At 37.8% G+C, this 23,952-nt stretch overlaps 2 protein-coding genes across 4 annotated transcripts; both read right to left on the bottom strand.

The window, feature by feature from the left end:
• Positions 1–552: 552 nt before the first annotated feature.
• On the bottom strand, positions 553–12,807 carry uevld (UEV and lactate/malate dehyrogenase domains). 3 transcript variants are annotated; one of them, XM_047351014.1, is made up of 12 exons: positions 11,441–12,804; positions 9,380–9,464; positions 7,915–7,980; positions 7,678–7,841; positions 6,972–7,113; positions 6,789–6,883; positions 6,572–6,677; positions 6,173–6,343; positions 5,921–6,085; positions 4,905–4,992; positions 4,648–4,771; positions 553–1,888 (listed from the first exon to the last, which is right to left on the bottom strand). In XM_047351014.1, the coding sequence occupies exons 1-12, from the start codon at positions 11,480–11,482 to the stop codon at positions 1,724–1,726; spliced, it is 1,413 nt and encodes a 470-aa protein (XP_047206970.1). In that variant the 5' UTR covers positions 11,483–12,804; the 3' UTR covers positions 553–1,723. The 3 variants fall into 3 exon arrangements, with proteins under 3 accessions (XP_047206970.1, XP_047206984.1, XP_047206975.1); XM_047351028.1 differs by lacking the exon at positions 9,380–9,464 and having other exon boundaries at positions 11,441–12,803; XM_047351019.1 differs by lacking the exons at positions 4,648–4,771; positions 4,905–4,992 and having other exon boundaries at positions 11,441–12,807.
• Positions 12,808–12,844: 37 nt separating this feature from the next.
• Positions 12,845–17,133, bottom strand: spty2d1 (SPT2 chromatin protein domain containing 1). The gene is made up of 6 exons (XM_047351003.1): positions 16,539–17,133; positions 16,101–16,215; positions 14,048–15,601; positions 13,669–13,828; positions 13,096–13,173; positions 12,845–12,985 (listed from the first exon to the last, which is right to left on the bottom strand). The coding sequence occupies exons 1-6, from the start codon at positions 16,599–16,601 to the stop codon at positions 12,892–12,894; spliced, it is 2,064 nt and encodes a 687-aa protein (XP_047206959.1). The 5' UTR covers positions 16,602–17,133; the 3' UTR covers positions 12,845–12,891.
• Between the last annotated feature and the right edge of the window lie 6,819 nt (positions 17,134–23,952).

Here is a 23,952-nt window from a genome sequence, read left to right as displayed (position 1 = left end):
GTCAGGTCGGCAGTCTTACCCATGATTGGGGTTTTGAGTGATGAACCAGGCTGGGAGTTTTAAAGGCCTCAGGAATCTTTTGCAGGTGTTTAGAGTTAACTCGTTGATTCAGATGATTAGGTTCATAGCTCGTTTAGAGACCCTTTTAATTATATGCTAATTTTGTGAGATAGGAATTTTGGGTTTTCATGAGCTGTATGCCAAAATCATCTGTATTAAGACAATAAATGACCTGAAATATTTCAGTTAGTGTGCAATGAATCTAAAATATATGAATGTTAAATTTTCATTGTGACATTATGGAAAATAATGAACTTTATCACAATATGCTAATATTTTGAGAAGGACCTGTAAATATAAAATATGTTACAAAGCACTCATTTTGGGGGAAAAGGCTGTTTCTATTATATCTGGCTTCACAACAGATACTGAGTATATGTTCATGTATGTATAAACGTGGACATATTGAATATATTGGCATAGACTGTTTTTCAGTAAAAGTTGACACCTTTGAAGTTAGCTCCATCTAGTGGTCAGAAATAATAACCAAACTAGAATTTCTGACATTTAATTAGCAGTCAGTGATGATTTTTTGAAAGCAAGTTAAAATACCAGTAAAATTAAAACGTTTTCAGTTCAGTGTGTCATTCAAAGTAAACAAAGTTGCTGTTTTTCATCTGTCATTTATTTATTTACATAGCAAAGTATTCTTTAGAAATGGAGATTGAGCCATATTTTTAAGTTGTGCCATTTTTTTCTCCAAATACCACTATTGTTATTTTGTCACTTGTCCTTTCCACCAGCTGTGCCACTTTTGTTTTCCTATCAGAGTAGCAAACTCTTGCTTAAAACTTTGGTCTGTGTTGGCATTGCCTCACCATGAAGTACTGTTTTTGGCATTGACACAACTATGTTTTCCATGACAGAATAATAGAGCGTCTTCATTGAAAGTCACCACATAAAGAATTTGCATAGTCAGAGTCTAAGACCAAAGCTTACCTGCATTTATGCAACTACTTACTACTATAAAGAGATTAACTATACATGTCCTGTTGTTCTGTTCTTTAAACAATCATCATTGCTTTCAAATATTTATTGCATCCACACAAAATAATGTAGTTTTACAAAATATACAAGTCTTAAGTAGCTTTAGCTGAAGCTGTGTAAAAGTGTTTCTGCATGAAATATACAACAAGAGCAAAAACGTATTTTATGAGGAAACAGGATGAGAGCAGATACCAAAGCTGCACTTAAGTCAATCTGATTTATCGCTCACACCCTCTCTGGGATATAATATGCATTGTTAATCTTCATAATCAAACACCTTGATTTTCTAAGAATTCTGCAAGTTTTGCAGAAATAAACAAAATATCCTGAATAGCTTTCACCACATTGTGTTGCTGACCAAGAAAAAAAAAAAAAAAACTGTTTCCAAAGACTGCACTCATCTTTCAGATGTTTTGCACAAAATACACTGGCTTTAAAAGAACATAAAAAACATTACTTCATTGCAAGATGACAAAGTGCAAAAATAGGCTTCTAAGGCCTGCTAACCTAAAGAAAGTGCAACTAATATTCTTTACAGTGATTTAGTACATATTGTCTGCATTAAAGAGAAACAGGTGTTAGAAGTTACATGATGCATTTGGTGTTTTAACATCAGTGCAGCCACTGTCCATTGCTGACTTTATAGCAGAAGATATTCCCAGACTGCTTATTGCATTCATATCCTGATCTGACTCATAAGGGTAGAGAGAGAGTTGACACTTGTCTTGAGTTTGGAATCTTCTTCAGGTCCCAACAACACTCCAGCCAACCGCGTGGATCCGTTTGCTCCCATAATACACGGCAAGCTGAGGAACACCTCTACGCCTATACCTCCCCAGCCCTGGGAAAAGCAAACCGCAGAGATTAAAAAACCTCATCAGTTATAATGTGACTAACTGGATGAGTGTTTCAGTGCCACTTTGAGTTAATATAGGTACACTTTAATAAATTAGAGAACCATTGAAACTTTTTTTTTAGTAATTCAACTGTAAAAGCAAAACACATTGAAATGATTAATTTCACGGACTGATATTTTTATTGTGTTTACTTCCTACTGTTTTTATGCGCATGACTTACAGCTAATGAAATCCAAATATTCATTTTCTCAGATAGTTTGAATATTTCATAAGCCAAATAAAGTAGGACTTTTAATACAGTAACTGAAAAGCATGTCCATGTCCTGTACAACATACGCACTCAATAGTTGTTTGGGGATCTGAATTCACACATCACTGCATCAATGTGCCCCATGTCTTGGATTTGTCTGACTGGAATTTTTAAATGTTGCTCCTCAAGGCTGCAGTTATCCCATTGCTTGTGTACCTTTTTCCACCACACTTCTTCCTTCCACTTAACTTTCCAATAATATGCTTAGATACAGCACTATGAGTATCTACCCACTTACCAATACACTTTTTTGGCTCAACCTCCTTGTTGAGGGTGTCAGTGACTGTCTGCTGAACAACTGTCCAAACAACAGTCCTGTCATGACTCTGTAGACCTGGGACTATATTCACAAAGAATCCTAAGACTAAAAGTAGCTCCCAGTGACATCCTTCTAAGAAAAATCGTAGTATTTCTGGAATTCTACGATTTTTCTTAGAATTTTACCTCAGCAAGATAAAAGTGATTCTCGAAGCATCTTAGGGGTTAAGAGAGAACCTAAAGTGAACAAATGTTAAGAGTAGTGAGGAGGATTTTAGTAAGCTTTAGAGTGTTATAAGCAGGCAAGTTGGTGGAAAAACAGATATTCTACAAACAATGAATAACAGCGAATCAATAAAAAGCTCGGGGATCCACTCTCATGAACACATAAACTTCTGTAACAGTCATACAATTATTAATATAGAGATAAGATAAACTTTATCATCCCTCTAGGGGAAAATGAAATAGTTTCAGTGGCAGGAGATGAAAGGTGCACCTCTAGTAAGGTGATATTAGGAAGGATACATAAATAATATAAACAATAATAAATAACCATGAACAAAAAGTGAACAAAATTAAAAGCAATATAGTACGGAATTATTTAAATATTTACAGACTTTAAAATACTTTCAAAAAATAAATATGGAAAAAACTTGAAAAAATATATATACGGAAATACAAACTAGACACGACACAGTACAATAAACTAAGAAGTATATACATAGAAGGAAGATGTAAATGAGGTGAATAAGGCGCGGCGCTGATGGTGTAGGGGTTAAGCGCGCGACCCGGGTTCGAGTCCCGGACCCGGCGACATTTGCCGTATGTCTCCCCCTCTCTCCTGTCTGCCTACTGTCAAAAAATTTAAAATAAAGGCCACTAGTGCGGAAAAAATATATTTAAATGAGGTGAATAAGTATTTGCTGTATTGTACATGATGATGTCAGCGGGCTAAGCCTAAATGGTCATCTACAAAACTCTCCATCTGTGGAGACGTTCGCTGGTGTCTGCTCATATCTCCTCTCTAGCTTCTGATTGCAGCAGGTACCAGAGCTGCTCACAGTCCAGGCTGGTCTGTAAAAGCAGAAAGAACGACCCATTGATCTGCTCGGGAATGCCTGTTTGCACCATGAACCCAGGACCAAATGTACCTTTCAACACTCGTCTGTTCTCCTCCACCAGCTGTGCCAACAGCAGGTTCTGCTCCTTTGTTCAGTTTGGTTTTCTCCACCTTTTTTTCCAGGTCATTTTTATCAAACTAAACTTTATTATACAAGAAGGCAATTAAAGTAAAATGCTGAATTTGAATATTAATATGAAATTAATTAATATCAAATAGATGCAGTATGAAAGCGACCAGCGTGGTGAGTAAACATAATAATAGGCAAATCAAAATGACGATGAGCATGTAAACAAGCTACGTTCAAACATTTTAATGCTGTGTGACAATTTAATTTTGCAAAGTTTCATCATCATAACTTACACATTTTAGAATCCAGTCTAAATTCAATCATCGGTTAATTTCTCTCCATTGATTACTAGGAGCACATTTGTTTTTTTGCAACAACCAATCAGATCTCTTAGAACACAGCGTCTCACCTAGCAACGGGATCAACAACACCTCCTCACTAAGATAGGAATTTCTGTTGTTTCCGTGCTCAGAGTCGCTATCACCAGTTACGTGAAACACTCTTAAGCTAAGACTCCTTGCCAGGAATTTTTAAGATTTAAGTTTTAGGCTAAGTTAGATTCTCAGAGTCCTCTGAGATGACCCAGGTGTCTGCGACTCCTATCTTCGAGTGCCAGTGTCCGGCAATTTTTACATGCATTCCTGCTCCAGCACAACCGAGTCAGAAGGCTGAATTTGGCATGTCAGCAAGTTCTGCAAAGACCTGGTCATAAACCATTCGTCTTTTTCAAGTGTGTGGAGCAGGGATGTATCTAAAGGTTGCAGGACAGTGGCATTCTAGGACTGGAGTTGCAGGCGGCTGGTGTAGACTATAATGCGGCTGCAACATAAAATTTTTTTGATGAAAACCTTTTTCCGCAGACAGAAAAAAAAAAAAAAACTGAATTAAATCACTTTGTGTAATGAATGCATATAATGCATCCTACTATTTCAATGGATCTTTTCAGTGATATTCTAATTTATTGAGATACACAAGAGTGAACTACCTGAGCCAGTGTGGAGATGGAGTGAGCCTTCATCTTATCTGTCAGGATGCTGTTGGTGATGTCCGCAACAGAAAGACCTACAGACCAGGACCGCTGGCCTCGATTTTTCATGAGCTCAAATGCTCTGCATGCAAATAAAATAATAATAATCAGAACAATCGACTTGTCTGTCTCTTTTCTACAAAATCCCTTATTTCATGAACCAATAAGATGTGAAAAAAATCTATACTTTAAATCTTTGTTTGGGGTGAAAGTACCTGTCTAACAGTGGTTTGGTAGAGTTGGATCCTGGAGCGATCTCCAGTTCTCCATTGGAACTCAACCCAACATTACTCATTACAGGAACTGTCAGAAAAAACAAACACTGGTAAGCTTAATGGTATGCATCATTTATAGTTGGCTTACACGAGAATGTAAAGAACATAAATGATCAGCTGGAACAGCAACACGACTTGTCATCCTTATAATGGGCTTTAAAAGCAAAAGCACACGGTGCAGGATGACCAAAAGGGATGAATGCAAATAAAAAAGCACACTACATACAGAAAATTTTATATTCAAAGAAAGTCAAAGAAAATAGTTTAGATTTTAGTCACGAGTTATTTTTGTCAGAGTTAAGTAACTGAAAAAGTAGTAGGCCAATAAAAAACGGATTTCTAATATAAAAATGTTGCTAGACTGTAGCCTAAATAATCATGGCTGACTTGACAGTTGTCCAGCTAACATTTACTGACACCCTCCACTAAAAGGGTTGGCCACAGAGTCATTGCTAAAGCTGACCATTCACAGAATACTATATTCTAGCATTTTAACGGAACGTTGAGTGGAAGGACAAAGTGTGGCAGAAAAAGGTGCACAAGCAACATGGATTACTGCAACATTGAGAGGATTGCGAGGCAAAGCCACACTGTAAGAGTTTGGGGGAGATTCACAAAGATTGGATCGGGCTCCAGTCAGTGTTAATAAACCACCACAGGTGTAGCATGGAAAAGAGCAAATATTGTCATTTTTTTCTGTTAAACCACACCTGAAGCAGACGCCATGGTAGCTTCTTTTCCGAGTTACAGAGAAAAACAACGTGATCCAAACTGGCCTACCAAACCATATAGAGAATATACAAGTTTCACTTTATAAACTGAATCATTAAGTTGCACCTGTAAGCTTTGACTGAAACAACAGTCAGGGTAAATGTAAAACCAGGCCTTCAGGATTAGTGTTCACACAGAGCTTTATGTAAATAGTCAGCAGATTTTTTACCAGCCTTTTTCCTCACCTTTATTGTCTGAGAGCTCTCCTATGATCCATGCAGGTTTGTGCGTATTCAGATTAATATCCAGAACGTAGCTCAGCCGCTCAGAGTCCAGGTTGCACCCCGCTCCGATTACCCGTGTTGGAGGGAGACCACTTTGCCTCCAGGCAACATGGGTCATAATGTCCACTGAATCGGAGGAAAAAAGTGTAGAGGTTATAAAAACAGCGATAAAAATAACCCCACTTTGAGGATGCGTCTGTTTCCGTTACTGACCTGGTTGTGAGGCAATGAGAAGAATAGTGTTGGGGCTAAAATGTACCAGACCGGGGATTATTCCTCTGTACAAATCAACATTGGTCTGGACCACCTTTATGTACGACTCTTCGCTGTTCCATGAGTTCGCAGTCAGTACTATAACCCTGGACCCTGCGGAAGCTGAAATATCTAACACATAAAAAAACCATTTAACATGATTAGGGTTTACTCCTGAAAGTCTTGTAGGAACACAACCACATCTTAAAGCCTTGTTGTTCCAGTAAACAAGCATGTGTGTGAGTCACCGTGGAAAGACTTTGTCAGCACAATGCCAGAGACATTATTTCACAACACAAAAGTATTTTTAGCCAAAAAGCAACCATGCGTCAAAACATGACGGAGCAGAAAGTGACGTACCTCTGGATACCTGCACCTTTGGCAGATTGAAAATTTCCAAATCTGTGCTGCCGCCTTTGGTGGAGCTTTCAGCAATGTCAATGAAAACTAATTTGTCCACATTACACTAGATCATGAGTAGATGGGTAAAAAAAGGTAAGCAACAATGCAGGGCATGTTGACATTATAAAAACTCTGATCTGACAGAATCAGAAATCTTCCAAATACAAAGAATTACCTTAGATAAAAGGCTCATCAGACACGCCATGCCCAAATCACCTCCTCCAATAACTGAAACTTTGATATTTTGCTGGTCGTGATGCCCAATTCCACCTGAAAATAATGCAAAATAACTCAACATTTAAAATAAAAAATCTGATTAGTGATAGTGAAATTTAAGAGTGAATGTAAAGAGCAGCACCATCATTGATCTGCAGATTAGAGACAAACGCCATGAGCTCGTGGGGGTCTTTGGTGTCCTTTGTGGTCTTTGAGGATAATGGAGGGTCTTCCTCAAACTTGGTGATCATCTCGGTCAGGAGACCCACAACGGATGACTTGGGCTGTTACAGAGTAAAGCTGATGAGAACATCACAGCTAGGCATGTGTTATCATAATGAGGTACACCAAGATTTATAGTTAAATGAGATCCCAAAGGAAAGCCTAAAGCAACAAGGTAAGCAGCAGACTGCAGGCTAGCTACCCTAGTAGACAGACTGACTAATTTACCAGCTAATATTGGTTTCCTATACCTGTGTTGCTCTATATGAAGCAGAATGGGAAGAAGGGATGGTATTCTGGACATTAGACACTTAAAAATGATTTGTAAATCTAGCAAGGTATTCTATATTTTTGCTTTGGTTTATGTACCAACAAGTCAATAAATGGTACAGATAACAGTATTCTAACAGAAATAATATATTATTTTAGCAGCAGTAGGAATAATTGTTTCTTTTCCATTTAAAAAAAACCATGTTATTTAGTTTTAAAAGTTTTCTGATAAACAGTGAAATTGTGGTATTTTTTTCTCAAGGTTATCAGACAGTAAGAAGTCCCAGTAATAATCGTGGCATGACATTAGACATTAGTGCAATTTTAAAATGCAGTTAGCAAATATAAAACCTTACATAATCCCAGCTGTGAAGTCCCGGTAGGTGGATCCGTCCCTTCGCATCGACATGTTTTCCCTCTCTGATCACCATGCTTGAGGTGGGTTTCAGGAGGCATATCGGTGGAGTGAACGGGAACGAATCCAGAAGCCACAGCTGGATGGGGAAGTTGTAGGAGCGACCTTAAGGAGATGCTGCTGTTAGAACGTCCCCAGATATATTACTGTATGAAGAGAGTGTTTGTAAAATTCTTACCGTCATACTTAACCGGTATGACGCCGGATAATTTCAGGAGCTCCTTTTGGCTGCTATCGTTGAATGCTGAAATATGCAATATGTCAGCTGTATAGTTAATACAATATTGCGAAAGTGTATTTCCCCTCTTCGAGAGTACTTGTTTTTGCTGTTTACTCACACTTGCATGCTTTAGATTAATTTTAAAATCAGAAAAAGATACCCTAATAAATGCCAAATTGTTTTTTTAATGATTATTTCATTTGTTCAATGGAAAACGTTTCTTACCTTCGCCTAACACTATGTTAAAATGTAACTACCTCCTGTTTGCATGAAGCAACACATCATGCGAACTACAGAAATTCAAGAACAGATGAGAAAGGAACTCACTAACATCCATCAATTTATAAAGGGGTTACAAAGCTATTTCTAAGGCTTTTGGACTCCAGTGAACCACAGTGAGAGCCGTTATCTACAGAAGGAGAAAAGAAAAATAGTAGTAAACTTTCCTGGAGTGGCTGAACTCCCAAAATTACTCCAAGAGCACATCAATGACTCCCCCAGGAGGTCACAAAAGAGCCAAGAAGAACATCTAAACCCCTGCAGGCCTCATTTGCCTCTATTAAGGTCAGTGTTCATGATTCAACAATAAGAATAATTTTGGGCAAAAATGGCATCCATGGGAGAGTTCCAATGTGTAAACCACTGACGACCAAAAGAACACAGAACTGCCTCTCATCTTCCAAAAATAGCTTGACGGGCGAGAAAAAAGCTGCATATTTGGAAGGTCTGCTTCCTGCCACATCTATCGTAACAGAGCACTTTAGGAAAACACCATTCTGACATGCAAACACGGTGGTGGTACTGTGATGATTCGGGTCACCTAGCTGCAACTGACTGAATGATGAATTCTGCTCTGTACCAGAAAATCCTGATGAAGATTGTCCAGTCAAAAGTTTGTAACCTTGAGCTCAAGCACAACAGCATAGTCCTCAATGAATTGGTCTTAAAAAAAAAAAAAAAAAAAATCATGGTTTTGGAGAGGTCTAGTCAAAGTCTGGACATAAATCCGATTGAGATGCTGTGACCCTGAAACAACTTGTTTTTGCACTGCAAACCCTCCAATGTGGCTGAATTAAAGTAATTCTGAAAGAAGAGTCGGCCATTGTTCTACCACAGAGACGTAACAGTCTCACTGCCTGTTATAGCAAACACTTGATGGCAGTTAGATGACACAACCAGGTGTGACGTTTAGGGCCAGGTTGGATCGGATAGATTTTGTTTACCTTAATAAATGAAATCTTCATTTGAAAACTCATGTTCATATTTACGCAGGTTATCTTTGTATAAAGCTAACATTTGTTTGATGAGGTAAAATAGCAAAAACAGAAATAAGTAAGGGGGGGAAATACTTTTTCACCAGAGTGTATTTCTGTATCAAAGAAATGTGAATGTCTTTAAGAGATGAATGTAGCACAAAACTCACTGTAAGTGCCTGTGTATGGATTCAAGTCTGGGAAGATATTATTGAGTTTTTGCAGCTCGGCAACTGCGACATCATGAAATTTGTACTAGTATGGGGGGAAAGAAATGATTAGTGATAGCATGCATATGATTTTTAAACAAGCTTTTAATGTTACCAAGACCATTTTTTTTAACCACGTTTTCCAACATAGCAATGTTCTCTTTAAGAATCACCCTAAACTTGCGGTCCTTGTCTTGCTGAGGTCTAAATTCATCAAAACTTTCTACATTTTCGGTTGCTACACGTTATTGCCCATGTTTCCTTCTACTGTGACCAGAGTTTCTTTCTGTGTTACAGAGAAAACATTCCCACAGAAGGATCCCTCCATCACCTTGTTTAGAACAGCTTGAAGGAACTTCTTGCATACAGTTCCATACATGACTTGACCTCTCATTGTGCAAAACTCATTTGGCTGTAAGGATGTACTTAGTTTTCCCACTTACAGTATAAAAAAAATATGACAAGCTGTAATCTGTCATGTGATTTTAAAAGTAGGCAAAAATATGTTCTTTGACTGTCTTGATATTGAGTAATTTCAAATCAGATCAGTTAATTTTACACCATATCATCATTTATTATATATTTAGAAGGTCAAATACATCCCAAAGATTAATATGCACCACAAGACTTTTGGATCCAAGCAGGTAAAAGAAAGCTAAAATAAGGATGCATAAAAGACACAATAATTGAGTTCAAATTATTCCTAATCTCAAAATAAAAGCCAATTTAAAAGCTGTCAAGGAAGATAATATATGCAGATTCAGAAAAATTTGAAATTAAAAGGATATGTCTTTAGTTTGATTTAAAAAATGCAAAGCCATCTTCAGGGAGCCTATTCCAGAGCCAAGAACTGTAGCCATTCATCAGAACCTCATTGTATATTTTAATTTTGACTTTGGTTAAAACCTTTTACCAAAAGAACCGAAGGTTGTGGAAAGTTCATACAGTAAAACAATTCTGATAAACAAGACGGGCCAAGACTATTAACGGCTGTGTTAACAACCTGACGTCCTGAGCCAAAGCTCTTTTGCTCATGACATAATTCTCCGCTCACAATTTAGTGTAATTAAGCTTTTATGGTGAGAGTACCAAAACTCTGAAATAATCTCCCTGAGGAGATTAGATTGGCATATTGAGTTTTACCTGTGTGGTGGTTTTTTTATTTTTTACTTGAGATTAGTTGTTTTTAAATTTCCATTTTGGCTTATGTATATTATTCCTGTATATTATTTATTGCTTCTATTACCATAATGCTGTTTGTAAATTTTATGTTCTCTTCTCAACACACTTTCCAACTTCTGTGTAAAAACATGCTATACAAAGAAATCTGTTTGATATTATTAATAAAAATCAATCCAAAAGCTAACATATATCCAGTATAGATTATCCAGTATTATTGTATGATGTGTCTGTTGTCCCTAACTGTATAACACTGCAAAGAGTAGGAATAATATATTAAACTATCTGCCAAATATTTAAGACATTTTTTTTTTAATCTTCGCTGACTAATAATGGCCAATTTGTCTTCATATGTGTAATGCTATCCAGTAAATAAATAAAACCAAAGCAAAAGAAGCTCAGTAAAAAAGTGTATTAGTCTATTCTTTACTAAAACAGCCAGTTTCAAAGGAATTAACAAATCATACATAAATATCTATTGTCGTACTCAAATTTTAAAGCTTTTACAATTGTTTTTGAAATTTACTTTGTTCATTGTCATAGTAAGGATAAGGAGACAGGGGGAAAAAAACTGTATAAACGTTAATATTTTTCTGTACAAGTGAATAGATTTAAGGTGTTATATTGCTCATTTCAGTAGTTTCATATTGCGCAAATAATTAAATGAAATAATAATTGTACAGTCTCAGATGCTAAACTTATTTAAGGTCCTCTCATGAATGTAAGTAACTAAGCTGGTTTTCCCAGTTCGCTCAGGCTTACAGAAACTAGCCTGCGAAGCTAGCTTCGACAGATGAAAGTTTACACATTTGTTTAAAGTTGTCATTAGTTGAAGTTTCTAACCTTAGAAAGGATCCGCTCTATTTTCTCTGACTTGAGGTCCATCTACTTCACAAAAAAATAGCAAAAAATTAAAACATATACTAGATCTCTATACTAGTTTGGTGCTCCCGCCGGTTGTAGAATTTCAGCTTCGTTAATAAACTTCCGCAAACTCAGCCAAAGGCGTAGCTAGGTGACGCTATTGTCACTACCTGCTCTAGCCCCTCCCCCTTTGGAAAACTCCCCTACACCAAAGATATGGCAAGCAATTGTAATATATAATTAGATATCGCTACAAGGAGTCCTAATCAGGATAGCATTCTTAGTACTTGGCGATGAAACTGACCATAATAAAAACAATCTTAATAGCAAAATTTATATTTCTACATTTTAAGAAATGGAAGTAAAAACCAAGTGTAGAATGTCCAAAATCCTAAAAAGATTTATATTCATTTTCATATTTGATGGTTAAATTCGGTTTTTGTTACATATATAGTGAACTTTTTGAGGTCAACATTTAACTCTAAGCATCATTGGGGGTCGAATTAAAGTCACTTTCCATATTTTATCTGTACTATTCTTTCAGCTTCCGATATCTACAAGCAGCCCTAAAAAATTATTTGGGTATTTATGATCAAGACTAATAACAGTGTTGCTGGTTAGGTTTTTCCTGATAAGAATGCATATATCTGTAATGCCCAATGGATTCAGTTAAGAATGCACATGCTCATATCTAGCGCCCCAACACATATTTTGAAATGGAGGGGTGTCATTGAATGGTGCAAAGTGTTGATTGTGGGTAGGACTAATGGTATTCTGGATAGCTGTAAAGCATTCTACAGATTTAATTCCAAGTATCTGCCTATCAGCGATAACACTGCATGCAATACCCAGCAAGTACTGCCATAAAACCCTGCGTAAAATTTGTGAAATATTCTGCTCATTTTGTGACAAGCAAAAACATGATTTTTAATAAATCTGAAAACATATTCTAAAAAACATTGACATGATATAGTGTTAAATAAATTTTTTTATGTAATTATCCCTGTCAAATTATTTTACACAACATATGAAATGGTAATGCATTCTGCACCTTAACTGATATCTGTAATTGTTTGAAAAAGTAAGCAAGAAAATATGCTGAAAATCTTGAGTTTGTAACAGGTAACATTTAAAAAAAACATATTCATGTTTGTTACAGTTCAGTTCTTTCTGAATTGTAAATCCAGGATTCAGTAGCAGAAATAAATAAGAACATGATGAAAACTTTTCATTATTTTTTAAAGCTTTCCAAAGGTTGTCTTTTAATAGGTCATACTTTACTAGAAATTCTCCTTTGCGATCCAAAAGCATTAAAGCCCCTTATCCACATCGGCCCATGTTGCATTTGACCCTGTATTTTGAAAGAAAGTCACTATACCATCATTCAGAGGACAAAGGAATTTTTTATTCATCAAAACAGGAGTTGATCCTCAGTTGATTTTTTTCCTCTTGGTCTTTTGTCGTTTCAGCTGTTCTTCCTCTCGCCTCTCCTCCTCCAGGTCCTCTTGCACTGCCATCCTTAAGCTAAAGTAGAATGAGTAGATGAGTACAAAACATATCAGGTTAAAGGGTACAATGACTATAAGTCACGAGGCAAAAAGTACAAACAGCATGATGGAAGATATTTTCAATACCTCCTGGCTTCTTCTTTCTGCAGATCTTTCCAGCTGCTCTCCATAAATTTAAGAGCATAATCACTTTCATCTTTGTATCTGGGAAGATTACAAGTAAAATAGTAAGGTCTTTAAACAACATTTTTAACAACAGTGCTATTTCATAAAGCTCAGCCTACACAAATTGATATTTTGAAAAGAAATATACATTGAGCAATAGTTTTAATATAAAAGAAATCTACACTACAATATTTACTGAATTCACATCCTTTCTAGATTGAAAACTGTGTATATAAAAAGTGTATTAACTCTAATTCAGTTAATGAAAACTGCATAAAGCTTGTCGACAGAAGGAAGCATGAATACCATCATATTTTCTGGAAGACGTTTACTCTACTTTGAACCTGATAAAACAGTGGACCAACACCAACAGATAACACAGCTCCCCAAATCTTCGCCTACTGTAGAAACTTCTCAGGAGACCTCAAACAACTCGGGTTCTTCGCCTCTCCATTCCTTCACACTCTAGGAACTTGATTTTCAAATAAAATGCAGCATTTACTTAAATATTAAAAGTGGACTTTAAACACTAACCTTGTTCGATCATAGCCAAAGATCTCCTTAATGTGCCTGGAGATTTCCTCTTGCTCTTCATCTCCATCATCAATGAAGTCGTCCATTTCAGGGTCATACTCTTCCTCCTCATCCTCATACTTTCTCTTGTATGCACTTGTGATGGGTGGTAACATGGTTCCTAGATAGGAAACACAAATTATTGGTGACAAGACTTATGCTAGGGAACAGGAGATGTGATTTGATCATTTTGATGGTGTTAAAAAAAAGAAATAAAAGTTAACCCTCCACTCAAAGATGGATGACACTGAAATGTTTTATACATCTGTGCTTATGTGGTAATGACAAACATCACAGTTTGGTAAATTCCCTACTAACATCATCCTTTTTTGGTTCTTACCCGGTGGTCTGTTCATCATAGGTCTGGGTGGCATTCCTGGTCTCGTTCCTGGGATCATCCCAGGTCTCTGTTGTATGCCTGGCCGAACGGAGACCCCTGGCCTAGGTCCACCAACATTCTTGGATGAGATGGTCTCTGACACAACAGTGCACTTAGGTCTGCCAGGCCCTGATCCAAGGCTACCGTTTGGCCGGCCTGGTACCTGTCCTCCACTACCAGGGTTAAAAGGTCCACATCCAGGAGGCCGGGATCCGCCTCTCCCAGGACCACTGCCACCTAGCCTGGCCTGTGGTGCACCACCAGGTTTATTTTGGGGTATGCCCACAGGCCTCCCCTGAGACTGGTTCCCTGCCTTAGAAGGGCCACCCAAAGACGGCCTTATCAGTGACTTGCCGTTTGATCCCACAACAGAATTATTTCCAGGCCTTTGTAGGTGTCCCGAGCTGGATTTCATCCCTCCGGCAATAGGTGCCTGCTTTGATGAACTGCCTTGAATGGGTCTTGTCTGCTGTACGCCTCCTTGTTGAGACTTTTGGCAAGCTTCAACCACACTAGAAGGCCTGTTCCTTGGAATACCGGAAGCTCCTTTTTGATGCAATGACAGTTTGTCTTTTCTTAAGCTAAGGTCACTTGAGGTGCTGGGTTTTTGGGTAAACGATGGCCTGGAGCTTGCTTGCTTGGCTGAGACCTGAGATGAGAGGGCCTTTGAAGGGTTTTTACTCACTGTAGCAGCTGATGTTGTAGACATGCCCGTTTTAGATCGTTCTCTATGACTGTGAGGCACCTTGTTTCTGTCCCTCTCTTTATCACTCACAGAAGGTTTGGAAAACGACAGGCCTCTGTCGCTTGTCACCGTTGGTTTAACCTTATTTCCTGATCTGTGCAGACTTGTGTTCTCTATGGAGTTCTTTTGTGGTCTGTTGTGTTTCTGTTCTTTCTCTGTAGGGTTTTTTCTAACTGAAGTAGAACTGGACAGAGACCGGCTTCCCTCTCTGCCACCGTCTACCTTTGAGTCCCTGTTTTTGTCGGGTCTCTTAGCCTTGCGCTCCATCTCAAGTTCACGTATTTCTTCGGCTGTGCGAAGTCTTTCTTCCTTTTTCACCTTGGGTTTTAGCTCAACTGGCTCAAATTGCTTTTTCTCTGCCAGTCTGAGTAAATCAGCAAAGTTCATGGCAGGAGGAGGTTTGGGTGGCCCAGCAAGTTGTTTTGAAACAGTTTTGCTAGTACCACTGGTCCTGCTGACACCTATAGTCTTCCCTGGCCTCTGAATCTCTGGCTCAGGCTCTGCCTCTGAATCTGTCTGCTCATACTCATAATTATCTTCATCATCTAGTGGATTGATTGCATTATTCCTAAATCTCTCAGAGTCATTTGAATGATCTTGCTGCTTATCTACTTTTGAACCCCTCTTTTTAGGAGCCTCAACCACTGGAATGCCATTGTAGCCATGGAAATTGTCCTTCGTTCTGGACGCCATGGCTCGTGCTTTACGGTCCGACTTCAACTCAACCCTTTTAGCCAGTAGCTGCTCCTTTTGTTTCTTAACCTCCAATTCTGAAATGAAAAAGAAAGAAACTTCTGAATGATTAAAGAAATTACCAGTATCTGTACAGATTTCAGTCAGAGGTGTACCAGTAAGTCTTTTCCTGACCGAAACAGATTTCCTTTTTTAGAGGATAATTTTATTCGGATTTGACTTATCAGTTTTGCTTTTCAAGGACAATGGGATATAAATGACAAAAGAAATGCATTGCAGGTTCTTCGATGGAGATAGTACTTTTGAATTCAATAGAAAATAGGGGAATTAAAGAATAACACTCATTTATCCATCCATGCACATGTCACTGACCTTTATCTGACTTTTTTTTTAAAGCAAAACTGCATCAACATAGATCCTGTTGGCTGACGTGCTCAAAGACTGAAAATAGTGAGACTTTGCCAATCCGAGTCAATCCAGAGAAAACTAAATATTCCAATCCCCAGCCAAAAGATCTGTGCATATTAAATATCAGTATTACTGATAATGTTTAAGTTGACTTGATTTCTTGCATACCTTTCTGTTTTGTGTCATTATGTCGCTTATTCAAAAGTGCCTGCACTGCAGCAGGGTTCACGCCTTTAGACTTTGGGTCCTTTTTGGATGGTCCTGCCTGAAGACTGTATCTCCTCTGCAGAAAGACAGACAAGGATTAGACACAAAATCAGCTGCTGAGCATGAAGCTTTACCTCACAATTTATACAAGGCACATTTGCTGCTTTTCAAATGCACTAATTTTGAAGTCTTAAATGCATTTTTTAAGGTCATAGAACTAAAAAGATATAACTAGTTAGAATGACATGTTTGGGACAGCTTAAACCAATAAAAACCACGCAGAGTCAAGCACCCAGCCTCATTATAGGACCGTAGCTGACACTTTCAGGTGGAATACACAGAAACGTAGCATAGCTTCCCACTTACAAACGTCGGTGAAAGGGATACTCTTTAACTTACTTGTACACTGCTGACACCCTGGTTTTGCGATGCGATGTCCAATATATTATCAAAATCCATCATTTTGGCAGTAGATGGTGAAATATGTCTGCCTAAAGTGAACCAAGCCAAACTCTGCCAGCACAGCCGAGATTGCCGTTTAAAATTCACGAACTATCAAACTGCATTTAGCTTGACAGCTACACAAAGAGAACCATACTTTGGTGAACACAAGCTACGGGAACATAACTCGTTATCTTAACGGTCCATACTACTTTTACTCTACCACTTTTGAGATAGCATATGCTAGCGAATTTAGCTAACCGTAGGGCCACAGCTGTTAACGTCAGCTATCCGAGATTCCTGAAGGACCAACTTCCCCTTTGTACGCAGGAAAACAAAGCAAAATCCATCAAAATGCGTGTCTGACTGAACGACACTAAAGGTAAATATTTAAAAAATAATCAAAAGTTATTAATTCTGGGTGACAGTGAGTAAGAACGACAAATTAATGGGCCAAAGCGGAATGTGCGGAAGTGCGATGATTCACGCTGCATACTTCCGTTTTTGTCCAACGAGCAGAGAGCGTGTCTAGTAGATTCATGTCGTTTCGCAACAGATGCCGCTGCAGGAAAAGTATCTTCTTCTAACAATTCCAGATATAACAATAAATTAATCAGAACCTCGTTTCAAAGGGACATTGGAACGGTTACTTATGGTGATTCATACTGGGGAAAATTAACGTTCAACATGTTTCCCGCTAAAGTCTATATCCAGAAACGTTTTTAAACGAATATTGATGTTAACTGCAGCTTGTGTTGTCATCTTAAAACATTAGTCCTATCTGTTTTGGCCGTTGCCCCTTTGTTCAATCCTGTATGGCGTCAAACTTGCAACATGATTTTAAAATAAAATGCTGAAGTTTTCTTTTATTGTAAAAGAATATACTCTTTGCTCTTACGAAAAACATCTACAAAAGAAGCCCGATAGGGTATATATAATCGATCTGATTATTATTATGGTCAAAATTTTCTACATTGGTGTAAATTCATGGCTCCTACATTTTTTATAGGTTCCTATATTTTTCATTGCAAAACCCTCGAGTAATTTTTCTGGTCAATGTTTTATGTTAACTAACATATTACTCATTGTTTTGTGTCCAAAGTTTTTGTTCTGTCGGGCTCCGTACAAAATAAAGTTCTTGAAAAAAATCCTCCTTTCGCTGTAAATCGATACATGGAGATGGGGGGGGTGATCTATCTTGACTGTAGGTGTGTTAATGTGACATAATCGACTAATCGATTAATAAAAGGTCCATCGAAAAATGGGTTATTTTTGAATTTAATTAAAATATGTGAAACCGATTTTAGTTTGTTTTTTTATAATATATACAGCATATATACAGTATATCAATCATTGTTTTATGCGATAGGCTTCAAAGTGACTCCATTCCACTTCAGTTCTTGTCTCCAGGTTTTATGTGTGACAAAACCTCCGTTATTCGCCATATACGCAATATCCACCCAAAAGCAATTTTGACAGTCGACCACCACTTGATGTCGCCACTTTTAGGGCAATGTAGAAAGCTCTGGAACTTTCTTTGGAAGCATCGGTAAAGCTCTTACATTGTCTACCAGGTATAACCTGTATAGCCTCATAAAAGGACCAAACATTCATTACTTTGGTTATTATTTACAGCCTATGCTCTCCAATATTTTCTATATTTGTATAACAGTATAAAAGCAACTATATCAAAATGCAGCAGAATGTAAATATGAATACAAATGAAAAAGTATACTGTTTTAAAACAAGGAATTTTTTGGTTTTTTCCATAAATGATTTCCAAGAGGCAGTTCTGGAGTGTATCTACCAATACTTATATGTAAGCTTAAGTTTTTAGGTGATTCAGTATTTTCTTTTTTTTTTTACATTTCAAGATAGATGTTGTTTAGATGCATGTAAGAACACTTTAATGTTAAGTTTGATTTTTAATAAATTTTGTGTATTTTATAATAAAGATTTGACAAATAAAGTCATACTACAGGTTATATATTATTACATACAAAAAAATACTGCGAGTAATCAGCATCAGTCGTGTCCTGTCTTATATTTAGAGAAATCACATTCAACGGGACTAAAAACAAATGCACTTTTCCTGTTTTCCTGTATCTTGAAGCAGCTTTCCTGGAATGTACCCAACAGCACCTTTAAGGTTATCAGATTATAAGAGGTTAAACAGCCATGCAAGCTCAAATAGATGTGAAGTTTGTGGTTGTAGAATGACAAAAAGCAGAAAAGTTCAAAGAGTATTAGTACTTTTGCAAGGCAAGTTTTGCTGCAATGTATGTAACTAGGTGGGTGCACCAATTGATCAGTCGCGATTTCCTTAATTTTGGTTGATTGGCGATTGTCAGATACTTGCATGTGAAACTAATCTTATCCACCGATCTTATCCCCTGATCATCCCTACTGGTCTACCCTGTTGTGCAAGTTTGTTTTTAAAATGTGAAAAATGAAAGACTAAAGCAACTACAATGCTCTAAATGTTTCATTTACAGGTCCTTCTCAAAATATTAGCATATTGTGATAAAGTTCATTATTTTCCATAATGTCATGATGAAAATTTAACATTCATATATTTTAGATTCATTGCACACTAACTGAAATATTTCAGGTCTTTTATTGTCTTAATACGGATGATTGTGGCATACAGCTCATGAAAACCCAAAATTCCTATCTCACAAAATTAGCATATTTCATCCAACCAATAAAAGAAAAGTGTTTTTAATACAAAAAACGTCAACCTTCAAATAATCATGTACAGTTATGCACTCAATACTTGGTCGGGAATCCTTTTGCAGAAATGACTGCTTCAATGCGGCGTGGCATGGAGGCAATCAGCCTGTGGCACTGCTGAGGTCTTATGGAGGCCCAGGATGCTTCGATAGCGGCCTTTAGCTCATCCAGAGTGTTGGGTCTTGAGTCTCTCAACGTTCTCTTCACAATATCCCACAGATTCTCTATGGGGTTCAGGTCAGGAGAGTTGGCAGGCCAATTGAGCACAGTGATACCATGGTCAGTAAACCATTTACCAGTGGTTTTGGCACTGTGAGCAGGTGCCAGGTCGTGCTGAAAAATGAAATCTTCATCTCCATAAAGCTTTTCAGCAGATGGAAGCATAAAGTGCTCCAAAATCTCCTGATAGCTAGCTGCATTGACCCTGCCCTTGATAAAACACAGTGGACCAACACCAGCAGCTGACACGGCACCCCAGACCATCACTGACTGTGGGTACTTGACACTGGACTTCTGGCATTTTGGCATTTCCTTCTCCCCAGTCTTCCTCCAGACTCTGGCACCTTGATTTCCGAATGACATGCAGAATTTGCTTTCATCCGAAAAAAGTACTTCGGACCACTGAGCAACAGTCCAGTGCTGCTTCTCTGTAGCCCAGGTCAGGCGCTTCTGCCGCTGTTTCTGGTTCAAAAGTGGCTTGACCTGGGGAATGCGGCACCTGTAGCCCATTTCCTGCACACGCCTGTGCACGATGGCTCTGGATGTTTCTACTCCAGACTCAGTCCACTGCTTCTGCAGGTCCCCCAAGGTCTGGAATCGGCCCTTCTCCACAATCTTCCTCAGGGTCCGGTCACCTCTTCTCGTTGTGCAGCGTTTTCTGCCACACTTTTTCCTTCCCACAGACTTCCCACTGAGGTGCCTTGATACAGCACTCTGGGAACAGCCTATTCGTTCAGAAATTTCTTTCTGTGTCTTACCCCCTTGCTTGAGGGTGTCAATAATGGCCTTCTGGACAGCAGTCAGGTCGGCAGTCTTACCCATGATTGGGGTTTTGAGTGATGAACCAGGCTGGGAGTTTTAAAGGCCTCAGGAATATTTTGCAGGTGTTTAGAGTTAACTCGTTGATTCAGATGATTAGGTTCATAGCTCGTTTAGAGACCCTTTTAATGATATGCTAATTTTGTGAGATAGGAATTTTGGGTTTTCATGAGCTGTATGCCAAAATCATCCGTATTAAGACAATAAAAGACCTGAAATATTTCAGTTAGTGTGCAATGAATCTAAAATATATGAATGTTAAATTTTCATCATGACATTATGGAAAATAATGAACTTTATCACAATATGCTAATATTTTGAGAAGGACCTGTATATTTGAGAGCACTACCTCATGTGGTGCAGTAAAAACACGTTTGTACTGTTTCATTGGTATTGTTCAATGTTTTTTAATAAAATAAGACATGTAACATTGAAGGAGTATTGTGACCTGGTAGCCACTGACAGTATCAGTTATAATAAAAAAAAATCGGTATGCCCCAAAATCGGAATCGGCAGGTCAGGCTTTTTTTTTTAGGTCAGGCTTTTTAAAGGTGGGGGAGCAGCAATCAGCCAGAAAACTGGAGTTCTTACATATCAGCTTAAAGTTTTAAGTAATTTAGAATGCTGCTTTGTGTTGGTCATTACATAAAATTCTATTAAAGTACATTCAAATTTTTGGCCTTTCATTTAATTTTGAAGTTGTATATGAAGAATGTCCGATTTTTATTCTATTTTTTTAACAGCTGAATAATACTAAAAAGGCCTAAAGAAAATATGAGATTACTGAAGCTTTTCCCAAAACAGTAAACTGTATTTGACTTTAGGGGGCAGAGTTTGCCATAAAATGTCTCTTCTAGTGGAAAAGCTATTTCTCTTTTTTCTATAACGCTACTGTAGCTTTTTAATACTTTTGAGGTTTAACTTCCAAATACATATTGCCTCTTTAATCTTCTTATGTGGCTTGACTTCATCAAGTTGTTTTCCATTTTTATGTCAATGGAGGCCATGTGTTGTTGCTCATAAATAAAGAAGGCGTAAATAAAGATAAAGGGAATAAGGCATTGATAAATAAATTAACAAACAATCAAATAAATAATACAAATCTGATTTGTGTGTCTGAAATGAGTTTTGTTTATTTACTCTTCCAATAATCTTCTCATCACATTTTAGATTAATCTGTTTATAAACCTGTAAGCAGCTCAAAGTATTGGCCAGAACAAATGCATTCTGCACACACTTAACCTTCACTTTTGCAACTGATAAGAAAAAGTTAATCATATTTTAACCTCTGGCCTTGACCTCTGGAATCCCCTATAATCAGGTTTCATGAAGAACTCCATCTCTGTGGCCTCCACTTGTTTAAATTCTTAAACAGCCTTACTCCTAAGTAAATTTCAGACTTAGACTGACCTCCGCTGACCAGTAAGATTTGCAGATCATGCTAACTATGGAGGTAACGTTTAGAGACATAGGGAAATCGGATCAGTTCCTTTCGAGGGCACATTTTATGGCAACCTCTTCCCCTGTAAGTCAAGGGACAATCTCCACTTTGGTAATCACTTTTTCATCCATCTTTTTGTAAAACACTTCAACGCTTTTTGTAAAACACCTGACTTTGCAAAAGAAGAGGGCAGTAAACTGTACATTTAATAATACTACTAATAATAATCCAGAATAAACAACTGCTTTCATGATTCCCCTAATTAGTAGTGTTTCTAATCAGCCTCCCTTTCCATATTTGCAATAATGTGCAGAAACTGAATGCTGAGGTCGAGAACGCTTGGAAGAACAGGATCCATGGCTCATTCAGTTATGTTTTATCATCAATGACTTGTTAAAACAGGCACAATAGACTAAATATTGACTTTAGCTGTGGGTGCACCCATATTATGAGTGAGAACTTGTGATTTACACAGTCTAGTAATAAAACAATGTCAAAATTTTATACCTTCATCCAAAAAATTTAAAGAATATGACAATATTTTAAGCCAACCAACACATGGCTGTCCACATAAAATGACTGGCTGAGAGAGAGCATAAATCAGAGAAGTAGCCAAGAGGCTCATGGTAACTGGAGAGATGCACATCTCAGGTGGAATGATCTGTTGATAGGACAACTTTTAGTTATGCAGTGCACAAATCTGGCCCTTATGGAAGAGTAACAAGAATATTGAACTGTTGAAAGAAGCCTATACAAAGTCCAGTTTTCAGATTGCTACAAGCCATAAATGGGACAAAGCAATAATGTGGACTCATAGACATGAGAATGGTAGGAGACAAGACTCCTAAAACATACAGCCAGAGCTGCAATTTAATGATTAAAGCATATTAATGTGCTAAAATTGGTCAGTCAAGGTCCAGATCCAAATCTTAACGAAACCCTGTCCCAAGATGCCAAAAAACTGGATGGATGGATGGATGGATGGATGGATGGATGGATGGATGGATGGATGGATGGATGGATGGATGGATGGATGGATGGATGGATGGATGGATAGATAGATAGATAGATAGATAGATAGATAGATAGATAGATAGATAGATAGATAGATAGATAGATAGATAGATAGATAGATAGATAGATAGATAGATAGATAGATAGATAGATAGATAGATAGATAGATAGATAGATAGATAGATAGATAGATAGATAGATAGATAGATAGATAGATAGATAGATAGATAGATAGATAGATAATGCTCCGTTCCAAAGAGAGTATTTTTACAGAGTTATCCTTCCTGATCCGATTTAACCCAGCGCAGTGAAGGTTTTTGTAGCAAAATCGACAATAAGCTCGAAAAGCCAAAAAAATGCCAAAAAGCTGAACATTTTTGATTCTGATTTATTCTTTTTTGGGAACTATTCCTCTTGTGGTGGATACAGTTGATTTTTTTTGGACTACTGTCTACTTCGGTGTTGGATGCTGTGCAGCTTGGAGGATTTTTCTTGATACTTTCTATTTTTGGACATTTGTTATGATGCATTGCCATGGCAACGGGGTTGTTTCTTACAACCGGGAGCAGCTGATTAATATCTCAAAAGCTCAAATAATACTTCAACTATAACCCCAAATCCCTGATGAGTTGAAAAGGAGACGCCGTGGATGCAGAGCAGGAGCTAAGAGAAGAGAGAGAAGGAGGAAGTTCAAACCATCTCTTCCGTCGATTATGATGGGCAATGTGAGATCGTTGGGAAACAAGTTGGATGAACTCCAAGCCCTACAAATGACCCAGCCAGAGTACCGGGCATGCAGTATCATGTGTTTTACTGAGACATGGCTGCAGGATCATATCCCCGACTCCAGCGTCTCTCTGCCGGGCTTTTTAACCATACGAGCAGACAGAGATTTAAAGAGGAGCGGCAAATGTAAAGGAGGTGGACTGGCAGTACTTGTGAACAACAGATGGTGTAATCCAGGACATGTTACTGTGAAGTGTCAACTCTGCAGTCCAGATATTGAACTGTTGGCAGTAAGTTTTCGTCCATATTATTTACCCAGAGAGTTCACCAGTGTTATTTTGGCAACAGTTTACGTTCCACCTTCCGCTGTTGCCGACACTGCATGTGATGCCATCAGCTCAGTTATTGCTAAACTACAGA

This window comes from Girardinichthys multiradiatus, chromosome 2 (genome assembly GCF_021462225.1).
Source record: "Girardinichthys multiradiatus isolate DD_20200921_A chromosome 2, DD_fGirMul_XY1, whole genome shotgun sequence".
NCBI classification, from domain to species: domain Eukaryota; kingdom Metazoa; phylum Chordata; class Actinopteri; order Cyprinodontiformes; family Goodeidae; genus Girardinichthys; species Girardinichthys multiradiatus.
This window is presented reverse-complemented; position numbering and strand designations above follow the sequence as displayed.

Coding starts and splice junctions, on each gene's coding strand:
- uevld (XM_047351014.1), bottom strand. CDS start 11,482: ATGGACCTCAAGTCAGAGAAAATAGAGCGGATCCTTTCTAAG. Junction 7,114..7,677: donor GACTTCACAGCTGGGATTAT/GTAAGGTTTTAT, acceptor ACTCTGTAACAG/CCCAAGTCATCCGTTGTGGG. Junction 4,993..5,920: donor AGAGCTCTCAGACAATAAAG/GTGAGGAAAAAG, acceptor TTTTTCTGACAG/TTCCTGTAATGAGTAATGTT.
- spty2d1 (XM_047351003.1), bottom strand. CDS start 16,601: ATGATGGATTTTGATAATATATTGGACATCGCATCGCAAAACCAGGGT. Junction 13,829..14,047: donor TATGATGAACAGACCACCGG/GTAAGAACCAAA, acceptor TTTCCTATCTAG/GAACCATGTTACCACCCATC. Junction 12,986..13,095: donor CAGAAAGAAGAAGCCAGGAG/GTATTGAAAATA, acceptor ATTCTACTTTAG/CTTAAGGATGGCAGTGCAAG.